Source organism: Halichoerus grypus, chromosome 11 (genome assembly GCF_964656455.1).
Source record: "Halichoerus grypus chromosome 11, mHalGry1.hap1.1, whole genome shotgun sequence".
NCBI classification, from domain to species: domain Eukaryota; kingdom Metazoa; phylum Chordata; class Mammalia; order Carnivora; family Phocidae; genus Halichoerus; species Halichoerus grypus.
In genome coordinates this window covers 104,190,308-104,205,100 of record NC_135722.1, presented here as the reverse complement: position 1 = coordinate 104,205,100, position 14,793 = coordinate 104,190,308, and the positions used below count along the sequence as shown (strand labels likewise).

General features: G+C 37.1%; 1 protein-coding gene across 15 annotated transcripts in view; it reads right to left on the bottom strand.

The window, feature by feature from the left end:
• ARHGAP20 (Rho GTPase activating protein 20) overlaps positions 1-14,793 on the bottom strand; it is a 133,998-nt gene that overhangs the window by 24,227 nt on the left and 94,978 nt on the right. For all 15 annotated transcript variants that reach the window (XM_078059021.1, XM_078059024.1, XM_078059015.1 and 12 more), the window contains 5 exons: positions 12,892-12,933; positions 11,902-11,986; positions 8,246-8,323; positions 5,804-5,870; positions 3,315-3,503 (listed from right to left, as the gene is read on the bottom strand). In XM_078059021.1, the coding sequence (XP_077915147.1) occupies positions 3,315-3,503; positions 5,804-5,870; positions 8,246-8,323; positions 11,902-11,986; positions 12,892-12,933 (461 nt within the window). The remainder of the gene's footprint in view (positions 1-3,314; positions 3,504-5,803; positions 5,871-8,245; positions 8,324-11,901; positions 11,987-12,891; positions 12,934-14,793) is intronic.

Genomic DNA, 14,793 nt, shown 5'->3' with positions numbered 1-14,793 from the left:
TTTGTGTGCTTGCAGTAGATGAAGGGATGTGTACAGAGAAACAAGACAAGACTATTAGCCTTCTGGGGCACCTGGGTGGCTCAGTCAGTTAAGCATCTGACTCTTGGTTTTGGCTCAGGTTGTGATCTCATGGATTGTGGGATTGAGCCCACATCTGGCTCTGCACTCAGCAGGGAGTCTGCTTGAAGATTCCATCCCTCTGCTCCTCCCCTGACTTGTGCATGTGCACGCTCTCTAATAAATAAATAGATCTTAAAAAAAAAAAAAGACTATTAACCTTATGGTGAGAACAGCTGTTTGAATAGTTGAGGACATTTCCAGTAATATTAATAGGAAACTAAAAAACAAGACAAATTATTTCAAGCCACTATCCTTGGTTTTTGATTAGTTGGCAGATGTTACCAGTACTACTCATTTGTTTATTCGAGAAGTCAGTGCTTTGTTTGAAGTGACTGAGGTATTAGCCTTGACTAGTCTGCATGGAACAACTATAACTGAGAATGTTTTCAAAGAATTTGAGAAATTAATAGTACAACCTGAAGTGGAATCTGCTATGGTGGTCAAAGTGTGTGGAGCAGAAAAAGATATAATTTGACAAATTTATAAAGCTTGTGAAAATGTAGTGTTTAATGCCTATGGTTATTCATTGTATTATTCATCAGCAGTACTGTGTGGGAAATATTTGCATCTGGTAGGTCAGACCTGATAGGTGTTAAGACCCGATAGGTGTTACTGGATCAGTACTGTCAACGGTAAACTTCATTCCTCTCCTGGACTTACCCACTGCCATTTCTGTGAATTTCTTTCAGAAACAGAAGCTGAAGACCCTGACCTGTGCTATCACATAGCAGCTCAATGGCTCAGCAGGGGTAAAGTTTTATAGTGATCTTTGAACTTAGGGCTGAGATTGAAATTTTTTTGAATGAGAAGAATTTTCCTAGTGGTGAATGGCTTTGGAAATTAGTTTTTACTGCAAATTTGATGTTTCTTAATGAATTCAACCTAAATTACAAGGCAAAAAAATGCTTACATATAAAACTTTTGAAAGGTTCATTTTGAAACAGCTGACATTTAATCACAAGAGTAACGTCGAACTGTTTTTACAGTTCTCATCCTGTCAAAAGTTACAAGAAGCAAGGTCTTCATTCTTACACAAATTTGTAGCAGATATATTTTCTGAGCTCAAACTATAGTTCCAGTGATATTTTACTGACCTCAATGCAAGTGCAAAGGAAATTTCCATATTTCAAGATCCTTTACCTGTGCAATCAAGGAGCTTCTGCCTAATGACATGCTAAAAACCAAACACCAAAGAATAATCTAACAAAATTCCACAAGAGCCTTCAAAAAGGAGAATATGCTCAAATAAAATTATATCAGTATTTGGCACTACCTATCTATGTGAAAAGATATTTTCAAAGATGATAAAATATATAAAATCTTATTACAGATCAGAACATTTTGCATTCAATTATGAACTTGGTATTCCAATTATGCAAAATGTTATTCCCCCAGAATTCAATTCTTCTCATTACTAGACCTGTATTACATGAAGTTGCACTCAATTATTACTATATATTAAATATCATCAATAAAAAATGAGTGGAAATTTGTTTTCTCTTTTGTCATATAAGTACCCACATAATTTCCTCGATTTGGTTTCTCAACCTGCAAAGTTTACTATATGGTCCTTTACAGAAAAAGTCTGCTGATTCCTGATTTAAATTAGTGGTTTCCAAAGCAGCTGTTCATCAAAATCTTATGTATTAAAAAAATACAGAGCTGGTTCACCTGTAACAGGTGACTGATGTCTAGCTATGTAGGCACCATTGTTCTATAATTACGCCATCCCAGATCCTATTTCCCATGAATCATCTTAGAGCTGCAACCCTTATTATCTTAACTTCCAATAGGGGGAAAGAAAGGATTAATAAACAGAGAGTACCTACAATTTAATTAAGCAAGTCATTGGCAAAATTGGGTAAAACCTTTAGGATTTTTGAATCCTGATTATTGGTCAAATTAACTAAAGTAAAATTGACAAGGGACACAAAGAAACAGTTTTGAAAAACCCGAGTATAAAGGTAGAAGACTAAAATATTCTCAACTTAGTTATACAGGGAACGTTCCTTTTGTATCTTTAAAGAACAGTAACAACCGACCTATTAATAAATTCATCTTACAAATATTTACTGAGTACTTACTTATATATGTCAAGCATGGTTCCAGGTGCTGGGAATACAGCAGTGAACAAGACAGACCAAAATACCTGCCTTCACAGAGCTCACACATTAGTGGATGGACAACTATAACGTCTCTATAACACCCCTTCAAAATGGCCCAAAGATGTGAGGAAACAGCCTCAGAGTCCCCAGGACTCGGTTTGCCATCCTGGGAGAGAAGCTGACTGGTGCACGTGCAGCTTTTACAGCTCTGCTGGCAAGAAGGTGCAGTCCTGACGGAGGACTTCGGTAAACTATCAAGCTGGAGTCTAGGTTATCACCACCGAGTTGACGGGGGGAGTGTGCCTGTGCGGGGGAATGCCGATGAAAGAGTGGCCACGTTCACTGGATCCCCCAGCTGGTTCAAGGTGACAAAGGCGGCCACGGACATGCAACATCAATCTTCTGCTACCCCACTCACAGTACCTGTACGGTACACTTCCTACTTCCTACACAGTCTCTCTTTCAGACTGAGGGCTTAAAGCTCAAACTTGGGTTAGGGTAAATAATGGTCCTCTTTGCTGAATATCATTTTTATCATTCCAGAGTCTTTATTATGGAGTGGGTAAAAGAGATGGCTATATTCACAGGGAATTCAGATTAGATTAGTAGACCAAGGAGAGATTTCTGTGGAAATCATCTCAGTTTTCCCAGACTTATCCATACCAAGGATCCACGCAAGGCATCACAGTGTCCTGACTCCCATCACCGACAGGCTCCTGCTTACAATGTGACCATTTAGGGGACACACAGTGCAACGTACTACAGTACAAAGAAGGCATTGAAGCACGTGCAGCGCAGCCTAGCGCCTTGCACTTTGCACTGAGCATAAGGTTAAAGGGGAAGAAGAGTGAAGAAAGAAGAAACAGACTGTACCGCTACCCGCTGCTGGTTCCAAGTCAATCACGCCTACTGCTGATTTATAAAATTATCTTCTAAAACTCCATCTTTTCCTTCAAAACACTGAGCAAATTAAAAAGAAAATAATATCTCATCTGGCTAGAAGTTGGGGTCTTTGCCTTTGTATTAACTTTGTTTTCAAGAATAAAAACTTTTGCTAAAAAAAGGCTCCATGAAGGAGAAGTGACTCACCACTTAGTTGCGGGGCTGCAGCCAGGCGGCTGGGCTTCAGGATGAACTGGCACTGCATCTCTCGGGGCAGCTGTTCCATGAGGAAGGACTCCTGGAGGTTGGAAGGCGTGCTGGTGTCCTTCGATCCCTGTGCCAGGAGCAGAGTGTCTCGAAGATGGCTCATTTTAATTCCATAGGGATATTCATGCCCTACACAGAGAAAAATCTAAATGTAGACTTTGGGCTGACTGGCGCTGTGAGCATGTGTGCTACATACTAGAATACACTGCAATTTGCTCCTGGGACTTCGGAAATAAAGAATCCTTTTGTTGACTGATCACTGTGCATGCTCCTACACTTGGGAGACCACTGCATGACGCAGGTGGCCCTATCAAAGTAGTTTTAAGCAGGTGGTGGGGAGGGGGTGCAGAAAAAACGCAAAAAGAAAAAAAATCTTTAAAGAATATCTTCTTTGGAATGCACAGATTACTTTGTGAGTTGCAGGATGTTGACTTTTCCTATGTTCGCATCCAGGACTATTTAAAGGTACTCTAGTTCTCTTTTGACACTAACTATATCTGTAAATCTTCAGCAATTCCTTGACATTTCTCAGCCTTAAATCTACGGTTTAAAATATTTACCCTACTTATCACACAGTGATAAGAATCAAGTAAGTGAACTTTAATGGTTAACATAATTTAAATAGTAAGGGCAAAAAGCTATCTATGTATTTCAAGCTTCACTATTATTGAACACAAGATGTCCATCTGAAAAAGACATTTCATTAGTTATTAGTTAGATCATCAGAGTTACAGATCCAGAGCATCAGGACTAGTTGGTTTGATTTATGCTTCCCTCCCACTGCTGCCCTCTGAGGGTGGTGTTCACAGGCAATAATCAGAAGGAAGACTGCAGGGCACTGGAAACACAGAAACAGGATTCAAAACGTAATCTGCAAACTAGAAAAACTAAACCCTGGACATCTGACTGCAACATGACTTTTTGCTCTTTAGTATTTTCAGTGATTGCATTTTCTTAACTTAAACCTTCAAGTACCACTGTGCTGTAGATTTGCCTTTTTTTTTCTTTTAAGTACAGACAGTAAGTTCTCTTCTGTTCCTAATTTATCACTGAATGTAACCCTGTGAACTCTTCCCTTTCCTTTCCATCTGACATAGGTACACAATATCAATGTTCCAATAATATCGAGCATTACAGCTGCTTCCAGGGATTAAGGCCAAAAAAAAAAAAAAAGCCAGCAGCTAAACTACAATTGAAGTTTCCAAGGCACACTGAAATATACAATGGAGAATTGCTGCTAAATCAGGTCCCATGGATACTTTCTTTTTTTAGTGAGTTAGCAATGAAGCTGGAAGCTGTTTTAAAGCCCAAAAGCTACCATCTAAATAGTTTTAATTAATATATTTTATGAAAACAATTATATATTTTAACTGAGTATTTTTTCATCACAACTTGGTTGCTCACTGATTTTGACAAAAATGACAACATTAAAAAAGAAACCAGAAATGCGGTGAATTTTGGCCTCAGCTATGTACATGACAGCTTACTTTAAGTCTGAGAATATATATTTTACAGAAAGGTTTGGTCTTAGATTATTCAGATCACTTGAAACACTCTGAATTACACAGTAGTGATCTCCCAGGTAAATGAAAGGGTTACATGAGATAATGCATATAATATGCTCTGCAAAGTATGGGGCAGATAGTGAGCATTTAAAAATTATTAGCGGAAATCATCATCTTCATCATTATTACTGTCATCATCTCAAGATCTGCGACAGATACTGTCCCTTATTTTAATTGCTCTATTTCTGTTAACCACACGGAGTGACCTTACTGATCAAGATGTATTTTTTAGCTGAATAATTTAAACAAGGTGAGATGTAATCTTTTTACCAATAATTCCTCAGAACAAATGCTGGAAAATCTGTCTAGAGAAATAGCAAAGTCCCGAAATAGTAACTAGCTGATAAGTCAGTGAATATTTTTAGGACTCTAAATGGGTTAATCTCATTTTCATTATGATGCCTAGGACAGGTTTTGAATACGCATTGATCAATTAAGAGGCATGACTGGATTACAGATAGTCTTCCAAAGAGGCAATGTAGTAGGGAGGAAAGGGAACAGGAAATTCAAGAATTGAATGTGAAAAATAAATGTATAGGGAAAGGGAATACCAATACATATTGGTTTCTTATAGAAAAAAATTTAAAAAGGTTTGCAAAATAGCTCTGTTTGTAAAGTGAAAAAATAGAAACGGAAATTTATATTGCTCTTCTCAACTAACTGTACCAGTAGCTGCTTGAGTCAAGAGACAGTGTTTGTCTAACACTTAGGAAATGGTTGATAGGTAAGTATCGAATGAATAAATAGATTTATGAGATTTAATATTTGATGGTGCTTACATTTAGGACCACATGACCAATTCTCTGAGACATTTAGAATCATAATTAAAATACAATCCCAACTTAGATTTTTGAAGGAACTTACCAATAAGTGGGTATGGTGCTTCTTCTTTGCCAGAATTGACCCATAGCTGGTAATCTCTCTCAGAGCCCTTGGGGATAAAAGAAGTAATAATAATTCTTTCATGTTTGGTAACTGAATAAGGACACATTTTTTTTTTGGCACTTTTATGTTTTGAAAAAAGTGGGGATGATATAAATGCTATTCAGGTTCATGGGGGTGGATACAGTTTTTGAAGATGGCAGTGCTAATTACTACAGCCTATATTCCCCTTTCTCATCCCTAGCAGAGGACTCAGGAGTCCTGCCCTTTCCCCCTAGTGATGACAAGGGATCCACAGACTGCAATGGAAGCAGGCCCTCACAATTATGGGTAGCCCACGGAACTCAAAATTATAGGTCTCTTTACAAAGCAAAAAGAAATGTCCTGGTTTTCTACAAGATTAATCTCTTCTTTAGAGTCCTGACTTCTGCTATGTCTCTAGACTTCTCAGAGATTACTGGACTTAAATCTCCAACAAGCCCCTGCAAAGACATCCTTGTTATCCAGAAAGCCAAAACAGTGCTGTGTCTGTGATGAAAAAGTAAAATCTCAGAGGCTGGATTATTAGCTCAGCTATTTCTGAGCAGAAGAATGACCGAGAGGCTCTGAGGAGATAGGTAGCTGGCACAGTCTACACTGGTTTTATTTTGGGCAAGTCCAGTCCTGGGAACAGAAAGGACAAGAATTCTGTCTAGAGAATAGGCCTAGCCATAGAAAACAATGAAATCGTTCACTAGCAGAATTATAGCCCAGCAATACTAAAAATCTTACTTGAAAGAAATAATACTAGATTATGTAGATTTTGCTGCATCCTCTAGGAGAGGATAAAGTAAAAATGTTTTAAATGAGGCTAGAAGAGATTGGCAATATTAAATATTCCTGCCTTTATTTATTTTTTTATTAAAAATCATTGTCCTGACCTTATAATGGAAGATCCTGGCTGTGGAGAATAGCCTCTGGTGCCCTCCCCTACTCTGTTTGTCACTTCCCTCCCCCCCCATCCTCTACTCAAAACATTTTATTGCAAATAGGGAGAGCAAGCAATCTAACGAAAATCCTTTCTTTTTTTTTTTTGTAGTGTCTGAAAACACTGTAGTAATCCCTTAGAACAGAACAGTATAACCAAATAGCCTCAATTCTTAATTATAATGAATATAAATATTTTTGGTCTCAGGAGATGGATCACTTTTTTCAAAGGAAAAGCATAAATGAGTCATGTCATTAATTAATCTTCCTTCCTTTTCCTTAAACTACACACTTTCTTTCCAAGACATAAACACATAAGCTTAGAAATCAATGCAGAAGTGCCTGTTTTACCCAGTGTATATAAATCTAATTATAGCTTAAATATACTATTAAATTTAACTAAAAGAAATCAGATTTCTAAAAAAAAAAAAAAAAAAATCAGATTTCTTACCCTAAAGTCTGATTTCTCTGAGTGCTTAAGGGCTTATGATAGCACAATGTATAAGTAAATCTAAATATAACTTATTAGACTATGGCGTATCTAAAACACTTGACATGTTACATCATAGTAACATTGTGCTTTCATATTTATAGAGAATCTGACTCAAGAAATGGTGTTATTCAAGTGCTTCCTTTAGTTTCCAACCTTCTGAAAGTCACTCCTTTAATACAAGACCCACCATGTGGTGTTTATATACTGGTAGGGAGGAGATGAGGAGAATTTTCCAACGTTCTCCCTACCTCATCCTCAAACATGCCAATATTCTCCATTAATAAAATATCAAACACTTACCTTTGCTCCACAAAACAGAAAGAAGCAGAAGCTAAATGCAAAACTGGGGAACATGTGGTATGCACACGAAAACTCTTTAACTCCATGATCTAATTCAAAGCTTCTTTTTTAATGTACCAATTCATTAGAGGTACCAGCCATCTCATCTTCTGGATCTACAGCCAGTGAATATGGATTCTAGCTATGTGTTCTTCAGGTATAAATTCTACTATAGAGCAAATCCTTCAGAATTCATCATCCTAAGACTGATGGACTCTTGGGATAATAGGAGAATTAGGTAAAGGAGAAGAATCAGAAAAGGAGATGGGAAAGAATAGTCATTGAGTGACAAGTGGGAAGGAGGTCAGAACTTTCTCATCACAATCTTATACCAAGAAACCCCTCCATCTGTACATGTATATAGCATATACAATAAAAATACATATTATTATCACTCTAAAATGATAGCCTTATCTTATTATGCTTTCCAGTTCACACAGGTCTTACAGAAGAGTAGCATCTAATATAAAAGCTTTACTGTCCTTATTTTCCCCATTTTGGGGAATAAAACATGAATTTGGTATTATTTAGTAATAAGTTGTCTTATGACGAAAGGGATAATATTTATATGACTCTGAAGTATCAAAGTTTGTTTTTAATTAAGAGTATCTAGTAGAGTAACTTACAGTTATCCCTAGCATGGGTAGTGACATGTTGATAACTTCATTTGCTGTATCTGAATTCGTTACTGTTATAGTTTTAGACTGCAGAAAAAAAAAAGAAATAAGAAATATAGTTATAAATAAAGGGCATTAATTCAGGTGAATAAGTAATTATTATAAAATGATTACCCAAAGGCAAATTTTGATTTCAAGTGTTAACAGGCAAATGACTTAAGTAGAACAAACCCTTGATGATAATTTACTTTCATTCCATTATATCTTATGCCTTTTGATAAAACATCTATAAAACCTCTTTAATATAAAGGACATGTAGCTCACAAAATATAAGACCTTCAGCAAGAAAGAAAAAGATTAACTACATACGAGAGGGAGTACATGGACTACCCTCCCAAACCACTCCTCCAAAATCTAGTGAAGTTGGTGCTCTGTATCATCTCCATAATTGCATTTCCGTAACGCAAAGTGTGATAAAACAGGGAGCACACTGGATCACTTTCTCCTTGTTCCTGAGCACTGTTTTCACAGTGTGGGTTTCACAGTCCTTTCTTTGCATGGTAAGAAGTTGAGGTAAAATCAGAATAAAAACTGGCTACAAAAAGACATTTAAAATTTAGAATTTTTAAAAACCATTATTTATTGAGCACTATGTCAAACACTGTGGCTTCTGAGATTTTCAGTGTTGAAATCTGCAGACACCTTAAAACCAGTGAGTCTGGCAAACAGGACTGAGAATTTTAGAAAGCTCAATTCTGTTGCCAACTCTGCTATTGAATAGGAGATCTCTGATAGCCTGTGCTAAACTACATTTAGAAATCACTACTTAAGGGGCGCCTGGGTGGCTCAGTCATTAAGCGTCTGCCTTCGGCTTGGGTGGTGATCCCAGGGTCCTGGGATCAAGCCCCACATCGGGTTTCCTGCTCGGTGGGAAGCCTGCTTCTCCCTCTCCCACTCCCCCTGCTTGTGTTCCCTCTCTCGCTGTCTCTCTCTGTCAAATAAATAAATAAAAATCTTAAAAAAAAATTACTACTTAAAAATAGTTTGCAGCAAAGAGAAAAGGGATTAACAAGATTTTGAGATATCTATATAGAGTTCACTGAATTCTAAGACCTTTAAATGTGAGACAATGCTATGCTATCAAAAAAGAAATATTTACTATGCACATAGGTTTTACATATTATAATTATCAGATGAATCAGCAATTAGGGCTGTGTCCCTGATAGGGCTTAAATGGTATAAATAAGTATAGGCAGAAACAAAATGATATAAAAACAAAAATGATGTCGTTAAGTGAAATCCACTGACAATTCACCACTTATCTTTCCATTATAGTACTTTTTTTTCCTCTATGAGCCGATTATTTGACATGACAAATTGCCTCTTAAAGTTGTTTGCTAATTGATTTCAAATTGTGCTCTTGAGCTCCAAAGATTATGCATAAGTCTCTCAGAAGCCAGGAGGCAGGGCTTAGAGCATCCACACCAGTGTCTGTCTTCTACCAGAGTGGTACAGGTGTTTTATACACTGGGCTTTAACTTGAGATATAATTTTGTGACAGGCATCTGCTTTTTTTTTTAAGTCTGAAAACCTAACCTTAAATTAAATTTTATAAGTCAAACAGAGAAAGACATGTATCATATGACCTCACTGATATGAGGAATTCTTAATCTCAGGAAACAAACTGAGGGTTGCTGGAGTGGGGGGTGGGGTGGGAGGGATGGGGTGACTGGGTGATGGACACTGGGGAGGGTATGTGCTCTGGTAAGCGCTGTGAATTGTGCAAGACTGTTGAATCTCAGATCTGTACCTCTGAAACAAATAATGCAATATATGTTAAGAAAGAAAAAAAGAAGAAGAAGAATGTAGCAGGAGGGGAAGAATGAAGCGGGGGAAATCGGAGGGGGAGAAGAACCATGAGAGACAATGGACTCTGAAAAACAAACTGAGGGTTCTAGAGGGGAGGGGGGTGGGAGGATGGGTTAGCCTGGTGATGGGTATTGAGGAGGGCACGTTCTGCATGGAGCACTGGGTGTTATGCACAAACAACGAATCATGGAACACTATATCTAAAACTAATGATGTAATGTATGGGGATTAACATAACAATAAAAAAATTAAAAAAAAAATTAAATTTTAAAGAAATTCTCTCATGAAGTCTTTTGTAAAATGAAGAATCTTTCCTGTAATACTAATAGTATCTCCTAATGTACCTGGATTCTAAGATAACATACAGTCAAAACAGTAATCATAGGTGTGTGTTTTCCTTGCAAGCCTCTCTGGCAGACAAAACAAATGAATTTCAGCAGATAGTCCTCTTTGGCTAGTAAACAAATAAAGCAAACAGGCAAAAATGAAAATGTGGCTTTTTTTTTTTCCATGTTAGCAGAATTCACTGACCGGCTGTGTATAACTAAAGGCCAAGGATAAATAATGCTTTCCATACATACATTCCTATTTTCGGGGGGAATCACTCTTTCTGGAAGCAGGGCTCCCTGAAAGGAGACTCTTGTCATGATGCAGCTTCAGAGAGCTAAGGACAGTGTGTCATATCATCGTTGAGTTAACCAGTGTACTAGTGATAAAAACAGAGCACCCAGCCTGACCACATCTCTTGTCTTCTCTTCCAAAGAGAATGGAACTCTGGGCCTTTCTCAAGCACACACTTTCCATACACTGAAAATCTCAAAAAAAAAATTCAAGGGATTTTCCATGAAAATCCTAATTATAACCAATTGCCACAACAACTGAATCAAAGCTGGCAGAAAAATAGCAGTGGGTTTTTGTTTGTTTGTTTTTTGCTACTTTGCTACAGTAGATCTTTATAGTTTCACACCATAAAAATTTGAGTATTTCCCTCAAGCAGTGACATCTGGCACTCATGTTAGAACATTTGCATAACTTTTGCTTTTGGCCGAAACGTAACTGTTTTGTACTACATCTCTTTCCGTGTGATCCAGGGCTGTTGTGAAGTATGGTAATGCATTGTATCATAAAAATATCCATAAGTTCCCATTTTGTTCATCATTGATAACATCTTGGCATTTGTTCTATATTTCTGGTCATCAAATTATACATAATAACTAGGGCTAAATAGGCTTAATTTTTATTTGACCAATATGATAAAAACTGTGAGGTAGAAATATGCTGATCCCTTAAAAATGTCATCTCTCCTAGCTCATCCATTATTAACCCAAGGGATTCAATCCCTAAAAATTCAGAGAATGAAGAACTATCTTAAACCACCTTCTACTTAAGCAGTGACAAATTGGAAAAAATTGCTTAATACTAATAGGAAATACATCCTTGTGAAAATGGCTTTACTACAAGCCTCTGCACCTGCTATTGAAAGGGTCCAGAGAAACATTAATGCCAGAGGGAGGAAAGAGACATCTGACAAGCGAATATTCTAAGTGTTAATATGAAATACTGTAGTTAATGTGAATTTCTCTTGCTTCATTTTCTCTGGGGTTTACTTTTCACATACACAAAGACATACATAGACCCAGGAAAATGCATTTTCCCACAATGGTATTTCTAAATGCTTGCCTTCCATAGCACATCCACAGTCTGTCTGTCTGCCTGCCTGCCTGTGTCTTTTCATCCATGGAGCTCTGCTTTATGCAGGGATTTGGAATTTAATTTTCTGGCTTAGAAACACTTACATAGGCACAATTCCCAATGTCCTTGGCGAAGATTTTGAGGGGAATGCTCTTCGGGTAGTCCTTCTCTTTCTCTAGATTGATGTATCTAATCAAATGCAACAACAACCCAAAACAACACTGAGTCAGATGGATTTTGCTAATGGCTTATTTTAAAATCAATCTATTTTGCTAATATCTTCAATATACTTATATGCTATGTTTTAAAAGACAGATGGAAAGACTCAGCAAAATCTGATTACATTATGGGTTGGAAGAGAATTAAATTCTCAGGACATTAGGTATGGGCATGAAAACTATTTCAAGTGAGATCTATTTCAAGTGAGGTTTGAGCAGCACAGTCAGGTTTAGGCACCTCTGGGTGGTGTTTTGTCTGCCAAGCTTTCCTACCTTCCCTGGACAGGCCCGGAATCTTACTGACAAGTACAGGAGCATACACCATACTTTACTACACCAAACCAAGACAGTGGCCTTTTACTTCTCATTTAGCTCTCGGGTAGAGTGTAAATCTTCCCTTAGGAAGGTAGCAAGGGGAGGAAGGAGGGAAGGGTTATGGAAATAAGAGAGAAACCTAAATTGACCATTTAGTCTGTATGCTCAAAGGTGAGGATAACTGATTTTTGAGGTGTTCAGCAGAAAACCTTCCATATATGGAAACCTAATACATGCTCTGAGGAAACTGTTCACTCCAAATGGTAGGTTGGAGACGTGGAAATGGGAGAGATTATTGACTAATTTTTGTCTAGAATGATCTAACCAGACCTCAATGTTCTCTTTCCTAGAAAGTAAGGAGTACATGTACTGAAGAGAACACTGTTTACAGTAAGTAGTAGCTAGCGTACAGTTCAAACAATAGTTTATTTTGAGGATAAATGAGTAATTTCTACTAAGGAAAAGGGGAATAGTTTGGGGGCACATCTCTGCATAGAAGAATTTAATTCTTTTAACTACAGGTTGAAGATTAAGAATATGTTATACTGAAAAAAAAAATACCTCTGAAGGAGAGAGAGCCATTTGTCCTTTTGTTCTGGAGAACTACAATCAAAGAAAATAGGAGAGAAAAATTAAACACATAACACATTTATGCTAACATATCTGAGACTATCAATCCAGATAAAGCATCAACAGCCTGTTACAGAGGGAGCGGCCCACCACTGCACTCTGGAGAATCTGCAAATGGAAAATCCCCATCAGGAAAAACTATACCGTCAAGTACAGTTCTATTAAAACCTCCTGAATGGATCCAAGACAGGGCCATTTTCTTACCTTATGGCTCTTTTACAAGTATAACTCTTACAGTGGAATGAGTATTTGATCTGGAATCTAAACACCTGGTTCCAAAAACATATGCAAGCTACCTGATCATGAGTGAATCACTTCACATCTCTAAGCTTGTTTCCACATCTGTAAAACTGGGCTAATTGTCTCAGTGTTTTTGTAGCTTTAAATGCCATACAAACAGAAAGTATGCTCAATTAGAGATTAGAGATTCAAGAGAAATTTGGCATGTTGATGGAAATATCTTGGCCCAGAAACCAGTTTCCTATCGGAAAAAGAAATATTTATACATATAGCAGGATTTTAATTTAGTGAATTAGTTCACAGAAAACCTATTCTTAATTACTACAATCTTCTAAGATCAATTCATTTACAACTAAATCACTATTAATAATTTTTCTGAAGTTACTGCTATGTTTAATTCTTTTTTTAATTTTAATTTTTATTTATTTATTTGAAAGAGAGAGAGAGAGAGAGAAACAGCATGAGAGGGAAGAGGGTCAGAGGGAGAAGCAGGCTCCCCGCTGAGCCAGGAGCCTGATGTGGGACTCGATCCCAGGACCCTGGGATCATGACCTGAGCCGAAAGCAGTCGCTTAACCAGCTGAGCCACTCAGGCGCCCCGTTTAATTCTTAAACTTGAAAATAATTCAGTGTTTATTTCTAAATGGTCTTGTTACTCACTAGCTTTTATACCATATTTCTAATCTTAACAAAGCTGGAAACCCTTGTTATTTTCTTGTTCCAGAAAAATACACTTAACAAGTATTTGCAATTTGTTTCTAAGTCTGTTGCTTAGCAATTTTCTCCATACACAACTCCCAGCATTGGGCATCTGAAAGTACACTACATCTCTTTTATCGATCATCCAATTTTCATCTTCCATAGTTCCTTACAAACTTTTAATGTATTCACCTTTCCTAAACAGAGATTTTCTAGGTTCATTTGTGTCAAATCTTGGATTTATTTAGCAAAAAACCGTGTTGAAAAATAGGTGAGTTTTCTTTGGACCTGTGAACTTTTTTCAAAGCAGCTAAAGAAAATTACCCCTTTAAAACACTTATGTTTAAAAAACATTTTTTTTTAACTTTTATTGACGTGTAAGATACACAGAAAAAAACTGTATAATGCTTAAGTGGACAGCCTGAACATTTTTTCACAAACTGAACACACCCACGTGACTAAAACTCAGATTATGAAATAGAAAATCACCTCGGGAGGACTGCTTATGCTCCTTTTCAGGTACTAGTTCCCACTCTCCCGACTTCCAACAGCACAGGATAGTTATGTTTACTTTATTATAAATGTAACCAGGCAATACGTACTATTTTGTGTCTGGCTTCTTTCACTCAACACTATGTTTATGACACTTCTCCGTATTACGGCATGTGGTTTTAGGTTGTTCATTCTCATTGCTGTATAGTCTTCCATTGTTTGAATACACAGCATGCATTACTTCAAAAATAATTTATGAAGTGTGTCAGGTTAAAACACTGAGATTGATTTATGTAGTCTTCTTGTGTTTTCACCTTTCTACTACTCTGTGCAAGAAGAATCCACAGAACTTCTCTTTCTTTAGTGATTCTTAAGGCATTTTTACCAAACTAAAAACAAAAGT